Raw genomic sequence first — 27,188 nt, 5'->3', positions numbered from 1 at the left:
TTAAGTGAATGGAGTACTACTCTTTCCAAAATATTGCAAAATGGGGTACATGGTGAGATGCCCTTCCCATTTCCTGTAACAATTATTTTCCAATATTTTACCAAAAATAAACATATGTGAGTAATTTTTTAGTACAGTCACTTTATTGACTGAACTCACAGGAAGTCTTTATCTGAAGCTGGGTCCTAAAATCATGTGATATTTTATTAGACTCCAAACACAATTTTGGACATTGATTATGGTGTCGGGCAAAAATGACTCAGCTTATTTATAAGCTGCTTTTGATTCCTCATTTCACCAGTCCCCATACACAGCTGGCAAATAACAATTGGGAAAAGCAAAAGGATATTGGCTCTTGGTACAAAGCACACACTAAATTACACCTTTAGCATTCCCAGCTCAAATTACATTCATATAACTGCTAGAATGTAAATAAATATATAGTTATAGAACAAGACAGACTTTTGTGGTTCTATAATGCCCTATTTCAGAGTACATGAACAATAAAATAATCTATCTCAAGGTGACTATAATTATTTTCTCATAGCTTTCAAACAAACCTACTTAAAATGAAATCTCTCCATAGTGAAAAAAATTTAAGCCTAAAGGAAGTAAAAAAAATTGTATCACAGTTTAAATCTTTACAAAGGGGAAATCATGCATTTAAAACTACTAATTCAACCTCAAATTGTCAAAACAAAAAACTAAAAACATTGCTTAATTTTCTATTTAAAAATTATTTCTCTTTCACAGAAGTAATTGCTCTGCAAATATGCAGTTCTTCAGCATTCATATGGTTAATGACATTATTTTGAAGGAAGGGCGATAATGTAAAGTTACGATTCAATTCCAAAACTCCCCACTGATAGGAGCCAAATTAAAGCTAAGGGAAATTTTATGTATAAGACTAATTACTAGGTGGACAAATGTTATACATCCAGAAACTTGTGTGAATTAAGTCAAAAGCAACTTGACTTTAGCATTTAAGATAGAGGAAAATTGTTTAGCAAGTTTAAAAACAAAGGATTCATCCTAATGGTGAGTGAAGACTTTCGGCAAAACGCACACTCAAAATTTTGTTTAGAAATAAGCTGAGCCACATACATGTAAAGCTACCACTAGATATGTGCTTTTTTTGAATGCTACAAAAATACTTTCCTGTGAATGCTTTTATCAGTGGTGAAAAACCCACTATAGTTTTAAACAGGCTTGTAACTGATAAATCTATTTTTAGAAAATTAAAAGTTTATAAGTATTTTTAAAATGTTTCATGATTATTTAAAATCAAAATCTGACAATTAATTGTTATTAACTTGATGTCAAGATTACTAAAGAACTGTAATCACATTCTTCTTAAGGATTGTGTTTATTTTAAAAATGGTGACTTTTCTATTAGAATAAAACAGTGTAGTACAAAAAGATGATATATTTAAAGTGCATTATTTAATTTTAAAATGGAAATTATCTTATTCTGGGCAACAATAACCAAAAAAAAAAAAACAAAAACAAAAAATTGTCTCTCAGTTATAATAAAACCACATTTATTGGAGTCGATCGTACCAATGTCTGGTCAAAAACTGTATACTTTCCCAATCCATCCCATGATGTTTTCCTGGTCCCCCGCTGCCGCAGACAGTTCAGCTGGTGTTGCTCACCAAGGCCAATGTCAAAGAGAATTTGGTATTCTTTTGTGTTCATTTATTATTCAACCAGTGTTGTGTTCCTGTGTTTGGGAAAAGGCTTAGCTTGACTGAGCAAGAGCATACCTACAGCATGAATTCTTCTGCTTTAATAGTGTGTTGAAAGAGAAAAAAAGGAAGAAAGGAAAATAAAAGAATTCCAAATACCTTTGTTACCATGAAAAGAAAGTTTCTAGTATGTCCAGTGTTCATGACAATAATAGGAATTTCTTCTTAAAATCAATTGAAAAAACAAAAAACAAAGCTATGCCTTCAGTAAGGAGAACTCAAACCAAGGTTATATATTAAATGCAGATAATTCAGAAAACAAGAAAAAAATAACAACAGATTGGGTCAAACTGTAATGTTATCCGAAATTTACGACACATTTAAAACATCTATTTTCCCATGACAATAGTCTATTGTCTGACTCCAAATCAGAGCTAATAAATACACTCTAACTAGTCAAACTATAAACATTCCCTACAGTGATAACAATAAAAACAAAAAAAGATACTGACATAAAATTGCAAAGTATACAAAAGTTAGTTAAATTTCACACATCCCCCCCCAAAAAGTACTGGGAAGGAACCATTGCTCAGTCAAGATACGACCTTTTCCTCAACACCATTTCTTTTTAAATTCAGAAGGGGATATTGTCTATATTTAGATCAGTAATAATAAAGAAAAACATGTACCTTTCTGTTGGGATAACCACTTTGACTATGGCTTGCGACAGAGTCTGTATATGAAGTCACATCAGATAATAAACATAGAATATGTGAGTATTGTTAACAAGTAACAAGCAAAAATATACATATGCATTGAAAATACTACATATCTAATCACAAGTTTTGCAGGCAATCACTGCATTTGAAGTCATTATACACTAAGCAATTACATAAATGCAAATGGATGTGTTCAGTGAACAATAAACGTTCACCAAATGCAAAGAATCAGAACATTCCTGCCAGAATGCACATCAATGCACTGAAATAGGTACTACACTGAGAATTATCAGATAAAGATTTTAATTTGTGAAATAATTAACTGTTTGCCTCTGACCATACAGTTCGCTACTTTGTTCCCAAGCCTTTAAAACCAGCCCTGTCATTTTAAGTGTAATTAATTCATAATAGAACCAACGAATTCTTATAACTTGAAATTAAGTTGGTTTTGTTTACTAAAAAGAAAATACTCACCCTTTGCTTTTACTAGATTAACTATTTTTTACAAACCACATAAATCTTCTCAAATATTCTAATACCTCAGACCTAGCTGCCATCCAAACAATAACTACTTAGGAGGTCTTTCTAATTGAAATGTCACTTAACCAAATACAAAGTATCACTTTCTCAGAACAAAGTAAATTTAGTTACTACACTTAAGCAAATCTGGGTACAACACTGGACAAAGGAAAAAAAACTTAACAAGTGGTCAAAAAAGGAATGGTAGCCACAAATAAAAATATGACCTAGTATTTCAAATATAGGGTTTCCATGGGCTAAGGCAGGGAACACATCTACTTATTTCTTTAAAAGTTGCCAAACAGAATTACACACACATTTTCTATAAAATTGTTGAAAAGAAATACTACCACAGCTTTAGTATTTACAAATTAGATGCGGCCTTATGTCCATTTTTTAAATTACCTTCTCAAAATCCTCTTTGTTTTTAGGTGGCGGTAACATAGGAGCATTAGGGTTTTTTAACCGCTCTCTAGGCTGCGCATTAAAAGGCAGTCCGGACGGAGGTGGGGGAAGCGTATGTTCCATCATAGAAGGCGGAATGTATATTGGATGTGGAGGAATAGGTACAGCTTTACCCCAACCTAACTTCATTTCAAAAGACATAATCATTTTTCCTACAAGAAAGAAATGAAAGGTCATTTTGTTAACTCTCAAAAGTTTCCAAACAAAATTTTTCTGGTGAGTTGAAATAATTTTCATTTTAACCTCTCCATTTCAGGTCCAATCCTTCCTAGTTTTTATAAATACTTTTCCAAACCAAAGAAATATCTGAATTGTATAAATGGATAATAAAAATGTTCTTACCATTCAAATTTTTTAAAGCTCTTTCAGCATCTCTTCTATTCATAAAGGCCACAAAGCCGCAATTTCTCTCTCTGGCTCTTTCTTCATCAGTTCTAGGCCACATGATTTTCACACTGGCTAACGGTCCAAATCTTCCAAATTCTTGGCACAGCATTTCTTCATTCATCTATTAAAAAGGGTAAAAGATTTTTATTATGCAAAAAAGGGAAAAGAAAAAATTATTTTCAGAAAACAAAGTAGTTTTTACAAAATAAAAAGCAACATAGCAACGTACTTCAATTTTCCATTTAAGTACCAGGAACTCTACACAAGTAAAATCCCGCGTGGGGCATTCATAAATCATTTCATACTATAAATATTCTGGTTTATTTAAGATGCCAGGGTGGGGAAGTTCAGGGGATGAAGAAATCAAAATCATTTTTACTCTCTATCTTCCTTTGTTTTTAAGGTGCTGGATCTAAGTAAGATGTTTTATAGTGATGGTTTGTTTAGGCATTTAGTAACATTTTTCAAGCAGGCATGGTTAGTACATTTAAAGAGGAAATATGTATTGACAATGAAGAAAAAAGTATCTAATCATCTGTTCTAACAATCAACTACCCACGTAATCAAATGCAGAGAAAACAGGTAACAGTAAATATGCAAAATATAATTTTTAATAATAGCATATTATATACTACCGTTACTACATTCCCCATATCATAATTAACAGCACCAATGCAGGAAAAGAATTAAAATATAAAAGACAAACCATAAAGAGTAGTTTACTACTATGAGAAGAAAAAGGGACTCCACAAGGAAACAAGTATGCATCAGAAGTGGACAGTCTCAAAATGATATTATTCATCAATGGTCACACCCTGATTTAATAATAAAATCAGCACCTAGTAAAACATTTCAAATCCAGATTTCAATCTAGTTACTGAAAGAGGAAACAAGAATATGTGGCAAGACAACCTGGGCCATCCCAGTAAGACAACTCTAAAGACTATCCAATTCCATCAGATTTGTCAGCTTCAGAATCTTGATTTTTTTTTGACTAACAAAGTAGCTTTCTTCCAAAAGCATAAAGCATACCAATCAACATTCATCTTACTTAATATTACCTGTGGATTAATGTTTCCAAGGTATAAATTAGTAGTGCTTGGATCTCCTACATCATGTGAGCCAGGTGCGTAATCATCAAGAACTAGGGCAGAAAGAAAAAAAGAATTATAACCTGCAAAACATAAAGTTTGGAAAATTTATCGATTAAAAGAGCAAAAAACTGTATTACCACCAGATGATCTATTTCTTCTTGAAGGCGCGTCCACTTAAAGGGGAGAAAAGAAGACAATTATTAGTTTTTATAATACAGTAGTCCCCCCTTACCCTCACCTTTGTTTCCCCCAGTTTGTTACAGTAAGGTATTTCTGAGAGACAAAAAGAGAGACCACATTCACATAACTCTGTTGTTGTTGTTTTTTGAGACAGACTCTTGCTCTGTCGCCCAGGCTGGAGTGCAATGGCACGATCTCGGCTCACTGCAACCTCCGCCTCTTAGGTTCAAGCAATCCTTCTGCCTCAGCCTCCTAGGTAGCTGGGATTACAGGCACGCACCACCACGCCCGGCTAATTTTATATTTTTAGTACAGACAGGGTTTCACCATGTTGGCCAGGCTGGTCTCTAACTCCTGACCTTAGGTAATCCGCTCGCCTCGGCCTCCCAAAGTGTTGGGATTGCACATAACTTTTATTTCAGTATATTGTTATAATTGTTCTATTACTTATTGTTGTTAATCTCTTACTGTGCCTAATTTACAAATTAATGTTTACCACAGCTATGAATGTGTAAGGAAAAGGATAGTATATATCCACGGTTTCAGACATCCACTGGTGATCCTTGGAATGCAACCCCCCATGCATAAGGTGGGAACTACTGTAATTAATCACAAGCATACACATTAAAATAAATGCCACTTACTAGAACGACGCTGACCATCAGAATCTGACTGAGGAGGTTCAAATCGACTTAATCTGCCTTTTGTTTTATGTCTCTCATCACGTTCCTCTTGAATTCTGTTAAAAATATTTACAATCACTTATAATGAGCCGAAATTTGTTCATTCACCTTTCAGAATAGCGCTTACCAAATTACTATCATCAAATAACTAGAAATATCTGTAATTAAATACTGGTACTGATAACCGAGATTAGAGGGTCCCTCAGCTATAATACAACCATGAGCAAATTTCTGATATATCATATTACCAATGGAACACAAAGCCTACTTTAAAGGTGAGGAGGAAATTAAACACTAAAACCACTGAATTTGTTTCTTGCTAAGTCTAACTGCCCCTCACTCCCATCCCAGTGAGTATACTGTTTCCACTGCAAACAGGACTCTGGACATTAAATAAATCAATTGAACTGAATCCTCGTAATGCAAGCAACCCAGGTGCTGGACTAAATGCTAATTTATTTTCAAAGATAGCCCACCAAATATTATAATATCTAAAACAATCTCATAGCAAACTTGTTAGTAATAACTAACTGGTACAGTATATTCTTTATACTTGCATCTGTTTACGTATCAGCTCAATACACCTATGATAGTTATTCTCCACACTATAAAACTTACTGCTTTAATTCTTCTTTGAAGAGTTCCAAATTGCTTTTTTTCTTTTCTTTCTCTCCTTTTTTAAGTGGCTATAAAGGATATGACAAGTTATACTTCAAACAAAAGGATAAGCAAAACCAATGATTCAATAATAAGAGCCTTTTTACATCATTTCAGTACAAATTGTATGTTCTATTTATTTAAATTAAAAAGAAAGAATGCTTTTCTTATCACTGAACCTCCCTTCCCCTTCCTTCAAAATAACAAACAATTAAATTATTAATACAATTAAACAATTAAAATGACAACCAGTAGTCAGGGAAATTAATGAACATGAAGTAAATGAACTGCCACGGAAAGTAACTGCCAAAAATACGCACTCTTCAAAAATCACCTCTGGAGGACATGAGTTACTGGAACAGTAAGTAACATCTTTGGAATCCTCTTTTAAACCTGCTTCTTAATCTACTTTTGGAATCCTTCTTTTAGAAGTGCCAACATAATTTAATAGGGAAGAATAATCTTTTCAGCAAATGGTGCTTGGACAACTGAATATCTACATACAGAAAAATGAAGTTGGACTTCTACTTTACACCATACACTAAATGTACAAAAATTAACTCAAAATGGTTCATGGACATAAATGTAAGAGCTAAAACTATAAAACTTTTGGGAGAAAACCACAGGAATGAATCTTCATAATCTTGAATTAGGTGATGGTTTCTTAGATATGACACCAAAAGCATAAACAAAAGAAAAAAACTGATAAATTGGACTCCATTAAAGTTTAAAACCTCCATGCTTCCATCAAGAAAATGCAAAGACAACCCAGAGAACAGAAAACATTTCCAAATCATATAGCTGATAAGAACCTTGACTCAAGAAGATGTAAAATACTCTTACGATTCAACAACAAAAATACAAATAACCCAATTAAAAAGTGGGCCAAGTCTCTGAACAGACATTTCTCCAAAAGAAACTTATAAATGGACAATAATAAACACATGAAAAGATGCTCAATATAATCAAGTACATGCAAATCAAAACCACAATGAAGTACAACTTCACACACACTAAAATGACTAAAATAAACTTTTCAAACAAAACAGTTTTGTTTGTTTGTTTGTTTTTGAGATGGAGTTTCGCTCTTGTTGCCCAGGCTGGAGTGCAATGCCGTGATCTTGGCTCACCACAACCTCTGCCTCCCGAGTTCAAGCGATTCTCCTGCCTCAGCCTCCCGAGTAGCTGGGATTACAGGCATGCACCACCATGCCTGGCTGATTTTGTATTTTTAGTAGAGACGGGGTTTCTCCATGTTGGTCAGGCTGGTCTCAAAGTGTTAGTGTACGACGTGAGAAAACTGGAACCCTCATACATTACTGGTGGAACTGTAAAGTGATACAACCACTTTGGAAAAACTGGCAGTTTCTCAAAAGGCTAAACATAGTTACCATGTGACCCAGCAATTCCACTTCTCGGTGTGTGTATATACATGTATCCAAGAGAACTGAAAACATAAGTTCACACAAAAAAAGCCCACACATGAATGTTTACAGCAGCATTATTTCTAACAGCAGAAAAGTGGAAACAATCCAAATGTCCATCTACTAAGTAATGCATGGATAAACAATATATGGTATGTCCATAAAATGGAGTATTATTCAACCACAAAAAGGAATGAAGTACTGATTCATGCCACAACAAAGATGCACCTTGAAGCATTATGCTAAGTAATGAAGCCAGATACAAAAGACCACATGTTATATAATACCATCCATAAAAAATGTCCAGAATAGACAAATCAAGAGACAGAAAGTAGATTAGTAGGTTGTCAGGGACTGAAGTTAATAGAAAAAAAAAAAAATGGGAGTGACTGATAATGGGTAGGGATTTTTTAGGGTGATAAAAATATTCTGAAATTAGAGTGGTGATTGTTGCACAATTTTCAACATACTTAAAACCACTCAATTGTACACTTTATTTAAAAATTTTTTTTTTTTTTGTAAAGATGGAGTCTTGCTATGTTGCCCAGGCTGGTCTCAAACTCCTGGGCTCAAGCCATCCTCTAGCCTCAGCTTCCCAAAGTGCTAGGATTACAGGCATAAGCCACTGCACCTAGTCAACTGTATACTTTAAAAGGATAAATTTTAGCCAGGCGTCTGTAATCCCAGCACTTTGGGAGGCCAAAGTGGGCAAATCACTTGAGTCCAGGAGTTTGAGACCAGCCTGGGCAAAATGGCAAAACCCCATTTTCACAAAAAAATACCAAAAAATTAGCTGGGCATGGGACTACATTGCCTGTGGTCCCAGCTACTCATGAGACTGAGGTGGGAGGACCACCTAAGCCTGCGAGGTTGAGGCTGCAGGAGCCGTAATCACACTACTGCACTCTAGCCTGGGCGACAGAGAGACTGTCTCAAAAAAAAAAAAAAAAAAAAAAAAAAAGGTAAATTTTATTGTATTGTATGTGAATTATATCTCAATAAAGCTGGGGTTTTTTTTCATTGCTTTTAGAGATATTTTTTAAGCCACACAAAAAAAACCAGGCTTACTATTCAATGCAATCATATTTATTCACCACATTTGGTTCCAAATGACATGACCCACATCTGTCTACCATCTCCCATAAAAACTAAACCCTCAAAGAAAAAAAAATTTTTTCTAACACTGAGAATATTTTAAGTGTCACTAATTCTGACAGTAATTCCCAAAATGTTCCAAAAATGTTCTGGGAAATATACACTACACATACTAATAATTTAAATACCTCAGTTCGGAAATGCTTAAAAAGACAACCCCACTGCAAGTCAAATATAGTCAATTTTTGACTTGCAATATAGTCAATTTTTGACTTGCAATATATTATGAGCATAAATAGCAAATGTTCACTGCTCAAAAAGCATAAAAAGAATATCATCTATGTGTCCCAATTCATTATCTCTCATCTAAGTAAATTACTGGGTTAGAAAGCATCAAAACTTAACATCTACCACCCTGCCCCCACCAAAAACGAAAAAAAGCCAAAGTCTTGCTTACAGTGGAAGTATCACTGGCAGTGTCATCTCTGAACATAAATGGTCAATTACTTAAGTATGACTTACAGGTTTTTTGGTTTCTATCACAAGAAGAGATGGTGGTCTTTCATTGGAAGACTGATTTGGAGGATTTTTTTGATCTGCAAATCTTGAAGATGGCTTATAGATTTTACCTCTTTTTTCATCTGTTTCATGTTCTTCTGAAATTTAAAATACTAAGTTTCAAAACTAATTTCGCAATATTTTTCTTTACTGTTTTATTTAAAAACAAGTAAAAATTAGTAAAATGCTTTTAGTATTAAGATGTATCACTATTAACAAATATGAAATTAAATTCAAATACCACCTCAATAATGCTAATTTAATCATTTCATAGCAAAACTATGACACATATTAAAATTTGTGACAAGTGCTCTGCTGTCTTAAAACTTGAAAGGGACTAAATATGTTTAAAAGCTATCTGTCTTCAGCATCTCATTAATTGACACTTGGCCATTTATTTTGCTAATTAATAATAACCACTAGAGGGTGCTGATAGAAAATGTGAAATTCAAAAGCAACCAAACTTCCTTTCATAATTATCTACCTGCAGTCATTCAACCAAGACGGGGCTCGCTCAAAAACTGTAATACAGTTATGCTTTATTAGCAGTTATACTTTATAAACTTACCTTTAGCTGCATTAACAACACCCCCTCGCACAAATGTTTTCACTTTATTACCATCACTTCCTTCAAAAGCAGCAAGAAACTCCTCATAAATCTCAGCAGCTGCCTTTTCATCCTCCTAAATACACATGAAAATATTAATATTACACAATACAAAAATTGTTAATGTACACAAGGCTAAATTCATCAAGGAATAATATGGACGAAAACCCTCCCTTCCCAGGTTAAGCAGTCCTAACAAGTAATAACATCTAATCTTTAGTAGATATTAAGTATTAATTAATGAAACCAAGAGAGGCTTTGCTCCTCTACCGGCAATTTGCAGAACTAGAAAAGAAGCCCTAAGTATAGATTAATTAGTAAATTTGTCTAGAGACAACTCAAGCATCAAATTGTATGACAACTGACTGTATGAAAACATACTTTGCTAGTAATGTTTACCAAGTTTCCAAGGCATGATGATTTAATTCAGTGAATATAAATATTTTTCAAATCACCAAAAACATGAGTATTAGAAGTTGAAGCAGCAATATCTACTGACAAGTGGCATTAAGGAAAGCTCAGAAGAATCTTGATATTTTCAATTATTCTAAATGTCCCCAAAACATGTATGAACAGAAGAAAGGCCAATGGAACATAACAGAAAATACAGAATAAAATCGAATAGCATGTGGAAATTTAGTGTTCAATAAAAGGAGCATCTCAAATCCATGGGAAATAGACAAACTTTTCAATAAATGATACTAGGATAACTGAATAATTATTTGAAAAAAGACAAAAATTAATCTATTCTTGACACCACATACCAGAATAAACTACAAAATAATCTGATTTAATATTCTTAAAAAAGAAACCATTCAGTAGTAGAGGAAAACATGAGGAAATTTCTTTATAAGCTGGTAATGGAAAAAACTGAAAAACCAGAAATCATAGGGAAAGACTGATAAATCTGATTGTACAATAGTTTCTGCATGGAGCAAAACACCAGCAGCAAAATAAAAAGACAATCAACAAAGTGAGAAAAAAAATTGTACCTTGTATAACAAAGTGTAAATATAACTTATAGAAAAAAATGGTTTAGATAAGAGCAGACAGTTCACAGAAACAAACACAAGAAAAACTGTTAAACTTTACTCATAATGAGAGAAATCCAAATGTAAAACTACACTGAGATACCATTTTTCATGTAGGAGATTGGCAAAAGTCCTCTACTGGCAGTGCTATGGGGAAACATTCATTCATACACTACTGACAGGGGTGCAACATGTCACTGCCCCTACAGAGAGCAATTTGACAATGACAAATATAGAAAAACTACATTTATGCATTTATCATTCAACCCAGTAATCTCACTCATAAGAATATATCCCAAATCTCACCTATAAGAATATATCCCAAAGATAACACTAGCAAAAAAACCAAACATATGCATAACATTATCCATAACAGCATTACTTTTAATGGCAAAAGAACAAAACATAAATGCCCTCGATAGAATTTTAGTTGAATAAATCATTGCATATCTACACAGCCATAGCAAATGAATAAGGAGTATTTCTATATACTTGAGGTAATTTCTGAGATACAATGTTAAGTTAAAAAAGCAAGTAGGAAAAAAGTGTACTGTATAAAGCATGCTATCATTAGTCTAAGGGGAATGGGTACAATGTGTATACACACACATACACTTTACTTATACAAAAAGAATAGATTAGAAAATAGCCAAAGCTATAACAAAGAAAAAAGAAACAGGGTGAGGGAACAAGGATAGAAGCTCAACTCCTAGGAATATATGTTGTATTACAGATTTGACTCAGAGGCGGAGCTGAGAATATCCTAGAGGTTAAGAATCTTCGGGAAACATTCCTCTAATACACTTACTAACCCCTTAGACACATTCATTTCCAAGGATAATTCAAAATACACTTTCAACATTACCTTTTTCTTTAATTCTTCCTGTTCCTTTTTACTTAAAGTTCGCTTAGCTGTACTCATTTTTCCAATACTGAATGCTTTAAGTTTGTTTTCCAGAAGAGGCTAAGAAATAAAAAGCATACTTTTACATATACATTCTTAATGCTATCTAAAACTTTAATACACATCAACTGATAACTAAGTCTTCAGAATAGATTGCCGTTTTTTTAAAAATTTCATTGTAAAGAAAAGTTGGGGCTACTCTACACATCAGGTGCCTATCTTACTTGACTCTGATGTTAAGTATTCATCAAAGAATGTCTTCATTTACTAGCTCAAGGTCAAAAACATGCAAAAGTCATGTTAAAAAAAGGTAAAAATAGAAGAGACTGACACTAATGCTTAGAACAAGAATAAAAGCATTTGAGGGGGAAAGTACAAATGTTTCTGGGGAAAAGTTGCAATGACACAAAACAGATCCTCAAGTAGGCAAAGGGAGGCAAACATTTCCATGGTCCTGGGGCAGGAATTTACCATCTACAACCCTCATTTTACATATTATAAATCACTTATTTTTTATAATTTGGTAAATTACCTCATTCTTCAATCAATAATACTGATATTTATGAACATAATTTCATTCTTTGCTGGGATTAAAATATCACCTACAATATTTAAAGTTTCAGCTCAAGTAAAACTATATCAATTTTAAATGTAAGAAAACACTATTTTAATGAAGTCTTCATTTATGTAACTTAGAAGCAACTTCCTTCTGAAATATAGCCTGAATATATTGTCTGTAGACCTTTTTGTTCAGTTACTCATTTGATTTATAAACCTAAAAGGTAGGAAATGTTTATTAAATACAACCTAAAATACTGAAATCTGAAGGTTTCTCTCTCCTACTAAAATGAGAAGCTAACCAATTACAAAATCAAGACTTTAAATGCCCTAGTCATTAAATAGGCTTGCCTTTGGGAGATGCAGAATAGAAGAGTAACATTGCTGCTAACTATTTTAAATTTATATTAAAATCCCTTTGAGAAAAATAAAGCAGTTTATAACCTAAAAGTCAATATTGGGTTTCAGGAGAGGATTCAAAATAAATTTTCTCAAAATAGAAAGAAAATCGTTTTGCCATCATTCAGTCTCTTTGGTTTCAACTTCAAAAGTTTAAACAAGTGGCAAAATTATATATGAATTAAATGAAACCCAATGAAAAATTACCATGCTCAAATTTTATTTATACCCTAAGAGCTAAATTCAGATACCCAAGAGAGATGTGGCAAAGGAAACTATGGAGTATTTTTCAAATAAACAATATAAGCAATCATTTAAAAGTTTGTTTACAGAATTCTTGCAGAAATGAAAAAAAATTTATAACTAAAAACAGGATATTTTAAAACGGGTTCTTATAAAAATAAATCTAGGCAAAGTAAAAATATATTTATGCCTAGAAATATTAAACAAGAAAAATAATTTGTTATCAGTGGTTAATACTGGCTGGTGATGACTGTGTTACGTTACAAATTTAACCACAAGAAAACATTACTTGACATAGAATAAAAGTCTAAAAGAGCCTGAGAGCACTTTAGAGATCTAAAAGTGAAGAAGCTCCTTCTCTGTGTTCCTGTATTACCCTGGGCACTGCACTCATTAGAGTGAATAGCACCTGCTCCTGTTTGCTTTCAGAGTGAGACTATAAGCTCTCTGGGAACAAGAATAGTGTCTCAATGATCTGTGCATTTCCAGTAACTGGTATTTCGCACTTGGTTCAATAAATGTTTAAGTGGGGAAAGATAAACTTGACAATTAACCATTTTAAATCCAAACACTACTTGTTTTTCAAATAAAATTTAAAACTCTAAAATGAAATATCTCACATTTGAGCTAAAAAGATGTCCCTACATAAATAAGTTTACTGTTATCCCAAATACAAAAAGAATGCTATTTTCAAATAGAATAAGATGAAACACATACAAAACCAAATATTCGACCACTAAATTCAGTCAAAGACAGATTAAAATCATTAACTATCCTTTCTTATCTTTACCTTATCTATACTCACTCTTGAGAGATTCTGATGAGGAGAATCACAAAGGCTTTCACGGGCACTTTCATTCCTATAATTATGTTTTCTTGGGCTCTTAGGTCGTGTCCGACTTGGCATATCACTATCTGAGGGTCCAGATGCATCCATCTTCAGGAAAAGTAAAACAAGAGAAAAAAACAAACCACACATACATACATATACAGCACTGAAAACTAGGAATAAGCCATGCCAGATACTGACAGATTTCATTGTACATTATCGAAATATCACATCCCTTAATATCACCATTGATTTCATCAAAAAGTTCTTAAGAACAGGGAAAGTTTTCAATAACTAACTCACAAGCTTGAATTTTATATTGGTAACAGTTGTTTTCCTTGAAGTAACAGGTTCGTTACCTTCATTTTCAAGAAAATGTCTGCCAAAATCCCCAAGGCTGATTCACCATAGTTTGCCTGTCAGTTACTCCCAAGTAAAACTGGTGTTTCATGAAAAAAGCAGCTAGTTTCATTTCTCAACTCAAACAAACATCACATTTTGGTAAGCATAAGTGTTATACATACTTCTTATTTTATCACACAGAATATTAAGACGAACTATACAAAAGATGAAGACAATAGTAATAATTTTTACTGCTTGATGAAGTAGTAAAATAGTAGTAACTTTTACTGCTTCATCAAGCAGTAAAAATTATTTCTAATTATGCTAGTTTTTTAAGTGAAATTATTGTGCCTGGTGGGGAAGAATATAATGACTACAAGTATATTCTGGTGTCACTGCCTTGATCTGTGCTGAAGTGCCAACAGTTTACCCACCAAATGCTTTTGCACCTCCAGCTACACTTGCATTAGTGCAAATACCAAAATGGTGAAAAAGGCATAAATAATGCCTTAGTATTATTACAAAATAGTTTTGAATTCACAGACCCTTCTCAGAGATTCTCAGTGACTCCCAGGGGTCTTCAGACTACACTTTGAACACTGCTGTAATAACATATATTCAAAAAATACTTATTGTAGTATTATCTATCCAAAATGTTACTTGAAAGCTTTAAACAAAAAATATATGCCCATCAACAAAGAAATAACAAACAACTGCACCTCCCCATCACAGAACATTATGATGCCTAAAGAAAGAACAGATTAGAGCTGTAACAGTTTACCTGCAGGGATTTCCAACATATGTTTTGTGTGGTGAGAAAGGCATGTGCATAATGCAATCCCATAGTCAAAGTATAAGTATAGATACGTTATGTATGTACAGATTTTTACACAATAAAAATCATAAGGAAATATACATACTAGGTTTCTAACATCGCTTCAGAGGGCTAAGTTATGCAAGCAGAACATAAAAAAAAAAAAGGAAGGCACCTAGAAAAAAAAGAGTAAAAGAAAAAAGCACATACAATATAATTGTATTTATTTGTCAAGTAAAATCATTGATGTAGGGATACATATGAGGAGAAATTAAATTTTAAAGGAAAAAAGACAAAGATTGCCTTCTATACTCACATGTGCATCTGAAGATCCAGATGAATGAACATCTGATGATCTCGTCTACAAGTATCAAAAATAAAAGTCAATAATTTAAAATGTCTTATACTAACAAAACATGTCTCTCGTGTTATACAAACTTAGAGTTTCCTAACTTCTGGCAATTTCTCCTCAGCTAATAAAACTGAGCAAAGGCAGTCTCTGACTTATGAAAAGATTGTGATACAAAGTAAATGTGTAAGTCATTTCTTTAAAATTCAGCCTGCGTATTTCCAAAAATATAATAAACACTAGTGGGATATATATGAGGCACAATTACCTCTTTATAGTATACACTGGAAACCTAACCACCATTTTTACACAGAAGTTTTATGCAAAAGCTCATCCTAATCATAGATGCACCGTTTACTGCCACAGCACTGCCCATCAACTTCTTGGTCCACAGCACGAGAACTCTCTTCCTTTCTCTAACCACCCAAAGCCACATAAAGAAATCCACATATAAATCCTTGCTGTCTATTAAAAGGTACAAATTCTGCAAAGTTCCAGAAAATATTATCAAATCCCCAATAAGGCACCATTTACAACTCGTTTTAAGGGAGATGATTCGATAGCATGTCACAGGCTGCCTGGTGGCATGAGAAAGAGTTCATATAATATCTTCCAGTGATGTCAACTGTTAAAACTTCAACTTTTCTTAAGTGATCTACCTATCAGATTATACATGGTATGTAATAACTTGTTGTCACTACACATGTAAAGACAAAGATGACAAGCTGTAGGACTATTAACTAAATAATGTATGCTATCTTTCTGAAAGAAAGATTCTCCAAGAATTTTTACTTGGGGATCCAAAATATAACTGTCACTGAGCTGTTTTTATTTTTGAGGGTATACGGTAGTGAAATTTTACTTGTTTTTATTTATATATTTAAGTGTCAAATGTTCAAATGAAATCAAGCATATTGAGATCACAAATATCTCACCTGACCCCAACTCCCAGACCAGATGTCATATAAAGTACAAGATAAAATATTAGTTTAAGAGAAAAACTGAAGATTCATGTTATTTAAAAAAGAGCAAAGATCCATACAGTATTGTTTTATTTACATTGTCCAAACATAAGGCTAAGAACAGCTGGTAAGATTTTTACACTGAATCAATTTACTCCTCTGAACTCCACTGTATTGCGCATTAGCATAGGCAAAAATCAGCCCAGGACAACAGTACAACCAAGCACTGGGACCCCTCCCATCTCATTCTTTCTTTTGTTTTTTTTTTTTTTCTTGAGACAGAGTCTTACTCTGTCTCGCAGGCTGGAGTACAGTGGCGCGACCTCGGCTCACTGCAGCCTCCGCCTCCCGGGTTCCAGTAATTCTCCTCCCTCAGCCTCCTGGGTAGCTGGGAGTACAGGCACGCACCACCATGCCTGGCTAATTTTTGTATTTTTAGTAGAGACGGAGTTTTACCACGTTGGCCAGGCTGGTCTCGAACTCCTGACCTCAGGTGATCTGTCCGCCTCAGCCTCTGAAAGTGCTAGGATCACAGACATGAGCGACCGCACCCGGCCCCATCTCACTCTTTCTGTCCATGGTTTTTCTGTCCCCAACTTTTGTGTCCACCCTCATTTTCTTCTAGCGGCTAATCTTTCTTAAATGCCAAGGTGGTATGAAAGAAAATTTTTAGTATTTATTAACTACGAAACACACTCTGAAACATACCTTGAAATGCATACATTTACAAATATCTAGAAATTTAAAAATCCAAAAGAATAAATAACTACTCTTACAAAAGAAAAACAAGTTCAGGCAAGAGGCTGAAGGGACTGAAAAAAATCAACTGCCTGGGCCAGGTGCAGTGGCTCACGCCTGTAATCCGAGCACTTTGGGAGGCCGAGGCGGGTGGATCAAGAGATGGAGACCATCCTGGCCAAACCTGGTGAAACCCCATCTCTACTAAAAAATACAAAAATTAGCCAGGCGCCTGTAGTCCCAGCTACTCGCTGAGGCAGGAGAATGGTGTGAACCCGGGAGGCAGAGCTTGCAGTGAGCTGAGATCGCGCCACTGCACTACAGCACTACAGAGACTCCATATCAAAAACAAACAATAGTAACAAAAAAAAGTCAACTGCCTTCCAATACACCAGTATTAACTTGCTAAGCAACAAAAACATCCTAATCATAAAAGCAACAAAAAATATAAAAACATCTAGAAACCAATTTAAGAAATGTATATAACCCTTGTGAAGAAAACAAAAACTTCGAGAAAAATCCAGTTACTCAAGCCACCTTTTCAAAAGATTCATATTACTGGATGGGAAAATTCAATATTAAGATAATGTCAATGACACCTAAATTTCTTTACATATTTAATACAATTTCATTCAACAGCTCTAAATTCCAAAGGGAAATATTTGCAAGGGGGCAAGAGAATTGCCAAAACAATTCTAAAGTTCACCCAGAAAGAATAAGCATCCAAAAGAATAACTAAGAAAGCGCTACCCTTTCTTTAGTCTTTGATGCCACCACATCCAAATCATCATTTCTAGGATTTAAAGACAAAAGATACAAGAACCTAGACATTCTGCCTATTTCCATATAGTTAACTCTTCCCTGACTCCAAGTCATCAAAAGATGAAGCTCTATAATCTTCAAGGATCTCACTTGCATAACCATTCACCAAATTAAATAATCTCTAATATAAAAATAATCAGTTCAAAAGTAACAATTTTGTCAGCTTTCAAAATTACACAATTTGATAAATTTGCAAACAGAGCAGTAACAGCATAGTGTAGCACAATGCACCGGTGTAGGACAATGCACCAGCTGATTTCAGTTAGCTTAAGATGTCACTAATCACATTTACTGCAAACCAGACATTTTCCACTGATACATACCTACAGCTACATAGCATTCAGCACTGAACTTTAAACAGTTCAAACAGTAGTTAACACAATTTTTAAAAGAATAATCAACTTCTAAAGATAACAGTCAAGGTAAACAGTAAATATAGCACTACTTCAGAAGCTGAGCTTCTCCCTCTTCCTAACCTGGAACTGAACTGTATTATTTGTCTTGAGTTTGGCTTTTTATTTTTAACTGAAGAACACAAACCAATGATGCCTAAAGATCTCCTGAAGTCGGCCGGGCGCGGTGGCTCACGCCTGTAATCTCAGCACTTTGGGAGGCCAAGGCGGGCGGATCACGAAGTCAGAGGAGATCAAGACCATCCTGGCTAACACAGCAAAATCCCATCTCTACTAAAAATACAAAAAATTGGCCGGGCGCGGTGGCGGGCACCTGTCGTCCCAGCTACTCGGGAGGCTGAGGCAGGAGAATGGCGTGAACCTGGGAGGCGGAGCTTGCAGTGAGCCAAGATACCGCGCTACTGCAGGCCTGGGCGACAGAGCGAGACTCCATCTCAAAAAAAAAAAAAAATCTCTTGAAAGGACCCAAAAGCTGCTGGAGGGAGTGGCTCATGCCTATAATCTCAGCTACTAGGGAGGCTGAGGTGGGACGACTGCTCGAGGCCAGGAGTTCAAGACCAGCCTGGGCAACATAGCAAGAACCCCTGTCTCTGGGAAAAAAAAAAAAAAGAAAAAAGAAAAGAAAAGAAAAACACAAAAGGAAGAAGTGAAAAGGCAGACTAAGGGAAGTTTGACACAATAAAGTAGCATACACAAGAGAAATTTATTTTAGGGCAGAGAAAGCAGACAGTACAAACGTGGGGAGGGACAGCAAGAAAATCCAAAAGGAAAAAAGATCATTCTGATGGCTGCTAAAGGGATAAAAGTGAAGCCAACTACACTACCTATTGCCCTATAGCTTGCTGGCTGAGAACAAAACTAATTTTCTTCTGGCTGCTCCAATTTTACTTCAAGTGAAAGCCCCACATCTGAGTTTCCAAATTAGCAAGCTATCCACAGCAACATTCCTCCAACACTACCATTCTGCCTAGTGAGCTCTCCATTCGTGTATCTGTCTCCTAATCTCCCACGTTTCTCCTCTCACCCTCTAAGAGAAGCAACTTTCATCTCCACAAGTTTAACAATCTCTCCTATAGGAAGCATAACACCACCTTAATTGTACTGTGCTGACTCTCTTCTACTAGACAGCATGCTCCTCAAAAATGGGTACATTCTTTTTTTTGAGACGGAGTTTCGCTCTTTTTGCCCAGGCTGGAGTGCAATGGCATGATCTCGGCTCTCGGCAACCTCCGCCTCCCAGGTTCAAGCGATTCTCCTGCCTCAGCCTCCCGAGTAGCATGTGCCACCATGCCCAGCTAATTTTGTATTTTCAGCAGAGATGGGGTTTCTCCATGTTGGTCAGGCGGGTCTTGAACTCCCAACCTCAGGTGATCCACCCGCCTTGGCCTCCCAAAGTGCTGGGATTACAGGCGGGAGGCACTGTGCCCGGCCGCTAAAAATGGGTACATTCTTATTTAACATTTTCTAACTCAACATCAAGCACAAGATCTGGCAAGCGACAGAGTCTCAATATACTTGACTTGTCAGAACAAGTGCCTACCACCAAACAAAATTACACTCCACACTATCAACATACTATGCTGTCCGCTCATTAACAACAGCTACCTAGCTTAATACCACTATCCAAGCCAAATCAAGGTATCCATCTTTAAAAAACATTCACAAAATCATTAATACAAGCACTATATAAATAAAGTGAAATAACAAACCTAAGATGATTTTTTAAATTATTCAAAACACTACCAATACTATATGAAAAGTTGTAAGTACACTCTGAATAACCTATAGTTTATCTAAACTGAGGAAGGGCCTTGTGAAAAAACTTAACTCAGGGAATATATGTCTAACACTACCGTTAGCCTCAAGTGCTACTGACAAATGTATCTTGCTTTCAAAAACGTTATTTCAGCAAAATATCCAGCTCACAGCTGATGTGCAATAAAATGTTAAAACTACCTATACTAGAATGAGGCAAATAGTTTGTAATATTACTATTTTTTATTTTAATATCTTGTAGCAAGTTTTTCTTTTTATTCCAAAAATGATGGCTCCTTGAAAAAAAGGGTGGAGGGTAGAGGGGTAGATACTTCAACTTGCATACTAAATGAGCTCTTCTCTCAATGATACCCAGTAAGGCAAATGGGTATCTTTCTTAGGTTTACTTTCCAAGGAAAACAAAGCTTCAGAAATAAAATACAAAAAGTGAAAATAAAAACTGGACTTTCAGAAAACAATTCAATCCAGAAAGATAGGAATTATTTTTAAAACCATACCAACAGGCATATTCTAGCACCCGTGCTGCAGGTTCAAGTTTCGAAAAAGTATCAATCGAGAAAATGGAAGGAAGTTCAGTTCTACCTTCCAGAACAAAACAAAACCTTCTACCAAAAAAACTACCTTACATTTTAAGATAAGGTTACAACCATAAACCATAATAAAGATTCAGTTTAAAATTGGCAAACTGTTTGAAAGCCTGATTTTCAAGGTTTGTATTTTGTTTGGACTTTTTCCATAAACTTTCAGGTACCACAAAAAATGAAAACTGGCAGTAATAAATACCTAAGGTTCACAAGCCTTGAACAGGTCCTCAGTTTACTTATTTCTTAAAAGTGATACTTTTTGTTAATCAGCAAAGGCAGTCAATCAAAACAGTTCCCAAAGCAATTCAGCACTGGATGTCCAAGGAAGCCTGTAGTATTTTCTGTTTTATCCATTCACCTAACTCAATTTTTGGCGATACGGCAAAAAAGAAAAAAAAAAAAAAAAGCCATAGTCACAGAGTGAAATAGCAGGGCACACAATTACATTACATTAGCAGTATTACCAGCACAGGAGGTGGCAGAAGGAAAGAAAATACTACATTTTCTTCATATCCTAATTTTGCTGAGTAAGCAAACAACTGACAGTCAAAAATAGTAATTTTTTTATAAATTAAATTCTAAGGAAATATGCTTAACAATTTTATAAGTAAACAATTACAGGCTCGCTCTCTCTCCTCTCAAAATGAAAGCTACTACATAACATCAACACCCCTCCCCAACCAAGCAATATTTTAGACTAATGATAAACAAACAAATGCACAGGAAAATTTTAGCTCATTTCTAGAACATTTGTTAAATGTCTACATCTGCCAGGCTCTAAAATGCAAAGCACAACAAAATTACACAGAAAATTAAAGTGCACAGGGGTCTCTTCATTAGGGACAATTATGAATAAAGGTAAGTCATTCAAGTACATACATACACATAAAGTATCATTTTAAAACTAGAAGCCAGGCACGGTGGCTCACGCCTGTAATCCCCACACTTTGGGAGGCCGAGGCAGGGGGATCACAAGGTCAAGAGTTCCAGACCAGCCTGTCCAACAGATGAAACCCCATCTCTACTAAAAATACAAAAATTGGCCAGGCGCCTGTAATCCCAGCTACTCGGGAGGCTGAGGCAGAAGAATTGCTTGAACCCAGGAGGCAGAGGTTGCAGTGAGCTGAGATTGCACCACTGCACTCCAGCCTGGGCGACAAGGCAAGACTCCCTCTCAAAAAAAAAAAAAAAAACCAACTAGAAGACCTGTAGAGGTTATCTAATTTAATCTTTTTATAATTAAGAAATGTTAATAATTTTGCCATATTGCACATTTTAAAATTAACATTTTCCCAATGTCTAGAAATATAATAAGCATCCCTATCCATATTAACGGGAATGTAACTACCAAAGAAAACGACGAATCATGAAACAGAAGTATCTGTTCACTCCATCTGTATTGTAAAATATAAGCCACTCATCTGTTCTTTCCAGAGGAAAGGAAATCAAACCAGATATCAAAGGCTAGAAATTCCAAATACTGTAGTATTAGCCAAAATGATCTTACAATTTCTCTAATAAATTATGTGTTAGAAATAAAAAGCAGGGAAGCAGGGCGGGGCACGGTGGCTCACGCCTGTAATCCCATCACTTTGGGAGGCTGAGGTGGGTGGATCACGAGGTCAAGAGATCAAGACCATCCTGGCCAACATGGTGAAACCCCGTCTCTACTAAAATACAAAAAATTAGCCGGGCGTACTGGCGGGCGCCTGTAGTCCCAGCTACTAGGGAGGCTGAGGCAGGAGAATCACTTGAACCCGGGAGGCGGAGGTTGCAATGAGCCGAGATTGTGCCACTGCATTCCAGCACTCCAGCCTGGGCAACAGAGCGAGACTCTTTCACAAAAAAAAAAAAGAAAAAGAAAAAGAAATAAAAAGCAGCTATCTGGGCAGTCATTATGACAGCTGATGACTTAGATTCCAAATCACAGGATTAAAATTTATCCTGACATTTTGAAAGCTAAGTAACTTTTTATTTCCTCTAAAAACAAAAAAGAAGAGGGGAAAGAAATTAAGATTTATTATGTACTTTATAGACATTATCTCATTTGATCCTTATATCAACCATGTAAAAAAAGAATTATATCTACATTACAAATGAGGGAATTGAGGCTCCAGAGTTTAAGCAATCTGCCTTATTATCGCAAATATAATTAATTACCAAGTCAGAATTTGAACCCAAATCTCTTGTTAACAAAATTCATAATCTTCCCACTACATTATGCAGCCTCCAAATTAGTTAAGATATTCTGATTCCTTTCACAGACATCAGTAAGAAATCTGTTAATAGCATCAAGAGATTATAATCTAAGGCAATATAAACAGAAAAGATTACTGGATAATCCAATAATTTATAGAGAACAGCCATACATTCAGTCATGAGAAGCACTATTTTAGAAGGAAGCCTGAACACAGACATTGAAATGTTTTCAATGTATCCAAGACCTCAAGCAGGGAATACTTAAAATATTACTTTGAGAAGAAACAAAAATTGTGAGGCTTATGCACGACTTGTTATGAATGTAGCTATAGTAATAGCTCCCTAACGGTATGTTCTTGTCAGGAGTCTGTTGAGAAGAGTTGGTAGAGCTCGCCCCCAAAGAGAGGGAGACGAGAAAATGTACTGAGGAGGGAAAAAAAAAAAACTGACACAATACCTTGTAAAGAAGCCGAAACTGGCCCCTCACCAAAGTTTCTATGTAACTAAACGATGTCTGTTAAGACAATTACTAATTATGAACTAATTATTTTGGTGTACATCGTTCACCAAATGGCATAAACAGTCGGATTAGAGAAAGCAAGTAGAAAACGAGTTATGATGTTTCTCACAACTGTAAACGCAAGCTTCTCTCCTACCGTAAATTTAACTTTCTAATAGCCGATTTACAGTCACACACTCTTTAAGATGTAACAGTCCCTAGCACCTGAAAGTGTTACACACCTTCTTGCATCAGCATCGGAAAGTTTAACTACCTCGTGGCAGTACCAATTACTTTTAATATATTCGAGACCAGAAACCCAAACCAAAAACCGATTAAATGTTCCGCCCAAGATGGCAACTAAGAACCCAACCGTACTAATGCTTAACTACTACCACAGCTCACTGGTTTCACAATACGTGCCCAGGGTTCCCTGTAAACACAAATGCAATTTACTAATCGTATGTAGCTTACAAGTCTACGGAGCTTCTCTTTTCACTGTTTCTTCAACATGAAGAAAGAGACCACGAGTCCTCTACCCTCAAAAGTGCTCTTTACTTCCCGTTAAGGTAAGGACCACGTGTAGAGTGTACATTAACCTTGGCTATGCAGCACTGCAAAGGAAAGCTGCTCCCGCCTCTGCATTTCCCACTCCGCGTCTTTGCCCTAGTGGTCCTCCCCTCACAGCTGGCGACCCTAGAGGTTATTCATTCCTTGGAGGGAAACTGAGGGAGGCCGGAAGTGAGTGAGATCCAAAACCGAGAAAAAAGCTGCAGACATTTAAGCACCGGGAAGCGATTCCCGCCTCTCTCCCAGGCGCTGTCTGGCGGTCTCAGGGCGCAGGAAGCTGAGATACAGGAGAGCGTTTTCACGGCTTCGGACCTCAATCTGAATTCCTGATTTCACTCCAATGCCAAGCGCGGGCCGAAGCACTCACGCCTCCACCCCCTGGGCACGCCAGTCTCGAGCTGAATCCCGGCTGGGACTATGGGGAGATACCAGGCCTCTCAACCTGCGCACCACGGTGCGGCGGCGCCCGGGCCTACCGTCGCGACTAGAATGCAGACCCCAATCCCAATCGCCTCTCACAGGCCAGAAGCGTCTGTGGGCCCCAGACGACAGTGGCAGACCCGCTGACTTACGAAATTTTGTCAGAAATTACCTTTGAACTGGCCTTCTGAGATCCGCCTGGCGTTTTGTCCGCCATCTTGAGCTTTGCCCCTCCTTCGGCGGCGGCAGCAGCACGGGCGAGTCGAGCACCGAAACAGCGGATCTCAGTGAAGCCCGCCAGAGGAGCCTGCGAGGCTGAATAGTCGACTGTCGAGATAGCGACCTTAGGGGCAGCCGCTCACGTGACTTCCGGTGTCAGTAATTTCCTCCGCCGCGCTCACTCCGCTAGTTTTCCTGGGAGTCACGGTGCTTGGTCGCGTTATTGGGTCCGGGAATTCAGAGAATCTCCTTGTCCAGGGCCAGCTGATACTTCACTCTCTTATCCCAACGCCAACCCTTGATAGATGCGAACCAGTCGTATTTCCTTTGTGGGAAAGGAGTCGCTTTTTAAAGACGTGCACTGGCCATCTAGGGAGGAGCTTTTACTTCAACTCAAAATAGGACTGGAGCTGACTGGTGACCTGGCGCTCGGTGGACGGAAACGCTGTTCTTGCCGCTTCGGCAGCTCCCATGCTGGTGGGAGAGGCAAACTTGCAGTCTGCTCATCTTAAGATGGTGAATGTTGAGATAGGGTTGCTCCCGAAAAGCCGAGAAGAGGAGCGTTTGACCCAACCTGAGGGTGATCCGATAGACACTCTTTAGGGCGTCTGCAGAGTGGGTGCGCGTGGAGACAGTCAATAAGAGAAAATCGTAAATACAGACGGTATTCTAAATCTAGCATGCATGTAAAGTTGTGTGACATTTTAAAGATTACATTTTACACTTTAGTATTGTTTTCATTTTTAATCACATAAATGGGGGAACACCATATTAAACTTTTCTGAACTTAGTACTTTTTTAAAAAGTTCTTAATCAGGGCCTAGATTCAAAGACGGAAAGCTTGCTTGAGAAGGCCATGCCTGAATCAGGCCAGGCAAGGAAAGAAAGGACATTCCAGACGGAGGGAGTAATTGAGGTAAAAGCCTGTGGCATGAATCAGTACAGCCGATCGTGCAGGTCACCTAAAGCAGTCGTTTTATTAGACCAGGTGTGGGGAGGGACGTGGTTGGACAGGGGTGCGGGTGCAGGTTCACACAGCGCCCTGAGGTCACCATCGTGCTTAGGAGTTAGAATTCTGTTCTCAGAATGAAGATCGGCCTTTAACAAGGTTGAAATGGTCAGATTTTTATTTTAAAGTATTGCTCTGAGGACTAGGGTGGGAGTGGAGGGCGTTTGTGGACCTCTCCCTAAATCATTTATTCAAAATATTTTTGAGCCCCGTTTTGTGTGTAAAAGCCTGCCCAAAGTGTTGTAGGGCTTACAGAGACAGATAAACATGCACTGTCTTCATATGATTTAAAACTTAATGAGAAATGGAGGAGACAAGGAAACCGCAAACTGACACTATGCATAATTGATGCTGCAAGGAAGGATCAATAGCTGAGGGACCTCTGAAAGAAGTAATTAATTCTGAGAGTAGGAGTGAGGAAAAGAGACGGGGCGGGGCAGGGGGGTGGTCATAGAGAAGAAAGCATTTGAACCAGCTCTGAAGAAGTAGAATTTTGTTGAATGGCGGGGGTGGGGAGCGAGGGAAGCACTTAGAACAGGATCTGACACAAGGCTGGCCCTCAAGAAAGATTAACAGACATAGATGCCAGCCACTAAGGAATCAGCAGGCCAGGCCTCCTATTCTCTGTGAGGGTATGAGGGTAGAAGAACAGACAGTAAACAAGAAATGATCTGAAAGTGACAAGTGCTACACATGAAATTAGAATGACTTGCACCCTCCAACCCAATGGAATTTACTTCTACTGCTGGATTCTGTCATACTTTTTCAGTTCTGGGCCTCTTCCCTCAACCTTGCCCTGCCCTCTCATTGAAGTCTAATCCAACTCTACTCTGGGTAAAGATGTCCCTTCCTCCAGGAAGGCTTACAGTCCTCCCTCCCCACCAATCCTAAATCAGAGACCCTTCTGTTTCCAAGGAACCTATACTTTACCACTTTGAAGAGCTCAGCACGCTAGATCTTAACAGGGTTTTGTTTTGTTTTGTTTTGTTTGTTTTGAGACGTCTCGCTCTGTCGCCTAGGCTGGAGTGCAGTGGCGTGATCTTGGCTCACTGCAAGCTCCGCCTCCTGGGTTCATGCCATTCTCCTGCCACAGCCTCCCAAGTAGCTGGGACTATAGGCGCCCGCCACCACGCCCGGGTAATTTTTTGTATTTTCAGTAGAGACGGGGTTTCACCATGTTAATCAGGATGGTCTCCGTCTCCTGACGTCGTGATCCACCCACCTCGGCCTCCCAAAGTGCTGGGATTACAGGCGTGAGCCACCGCACCCAGCCTAGATCTTAACTGTTTATAGGATTAGAAAGTGAAATCATCAGCTGAGATGAAGAGGAGAAGTGGGACTGGGTATGCCTTGTGGTGTTCTGACAATGCCACAGGCTGATTTTGTCACTAGAAAGTGAATATGTGTAGCTTTTCAGTCAAATCCCCAAAGT

The 27,188-nt window shown here is 36.9% G+C and overlaps 1 protein-coding gene across 11 annotated transcripts in view; it reads right to left on the bottom strand.

Moving 5' to 3' along the window:
• U2SURP (U2 snRNP associated SURP domain containing) overlaps positions 1–25,223 on the bottom strand; it is a 57,332-nt gene extending 32,109 nt beyond the window's left edge. For 4 of the 11 annotated variants that reach the window (XM_054681139.2, XM_054681140.2, XM_016942108.4 and 1 more), the window contains exons 1-13: positions 24,701–24,842; positions 15,513–15,557; positions 14,002–14,148; positions 11,973–12,071; positions 10,038–10,152; positions 9,434–9,567; positions 6,354–6,421; positions 5,697–5,791; positions 5,010–5,045; positions 4,840–4,922; positions 3,734–3,899; positions 3,332–3,543; positions 2,378–2,421 (exon numbers count right to left, since the gene is read on the bottom strand). In XM_054681139.2, coding sequence (XP_054537114.1) covers positions 2,378–2,421; positions 3,332–3,543; positions 3,734–3,899; positions 4,840–4,922; positions 5,010–5,045; positions 5,697–5,791; positions 6,354–6,421; positions 9,434–9,567; positions 10,038–10,152; positions 11,973–12,071; positions 14,002–14,148; positions 15,513–15,557; positions 24,701–24,745 — 1,289 coding nt within the window. In that variant the 5' untranslated portion in view covers positions 24,746–24,842. Of the gene's footprint in view, positions 1–2,377; positions 2,422–3,331; positions 3,544–3,733; positions 3,900–4,839; positions 4,923–5,009; positions 5,046–5,696; positions 5,792–6,353; positions 6,422–9,433; positions 9,568–10,037; positions 10,153–11,972; positions 12,072–14,001; positions 14,149–15,512; positions 15,558–24,700 lie in introns of all 11 variants that reach the window. The other 7 variants (XM_016942109.4, XM_063807232.1, XM_063807230.1 and 4 more) reach the window with 6 other exon arrangements.
• Positions 25,224–27,188: the final 1,965 nt, after the last annotated feature.

This window comes from Pan troglodytes, chromosome 2 (genome assembly GCF_028858775.2).
Source record: "Pan troglodytes isolate AG18354 chromosome 2, NHGRI_mPanTro3-v2.0_pri, whole genome shotgun sequence".
In the NCBI taxonomy this organism is placed as follows: Eukaryota; Metazoa; Chordata; class Mammalia; order Primates; family Hominidae; genus Pan; species Pan troglodytes.
Note: the sequence above shows the minus strand (reverse complement) of the source record. Positions and strands in the feature narration are given on the sequence as shown.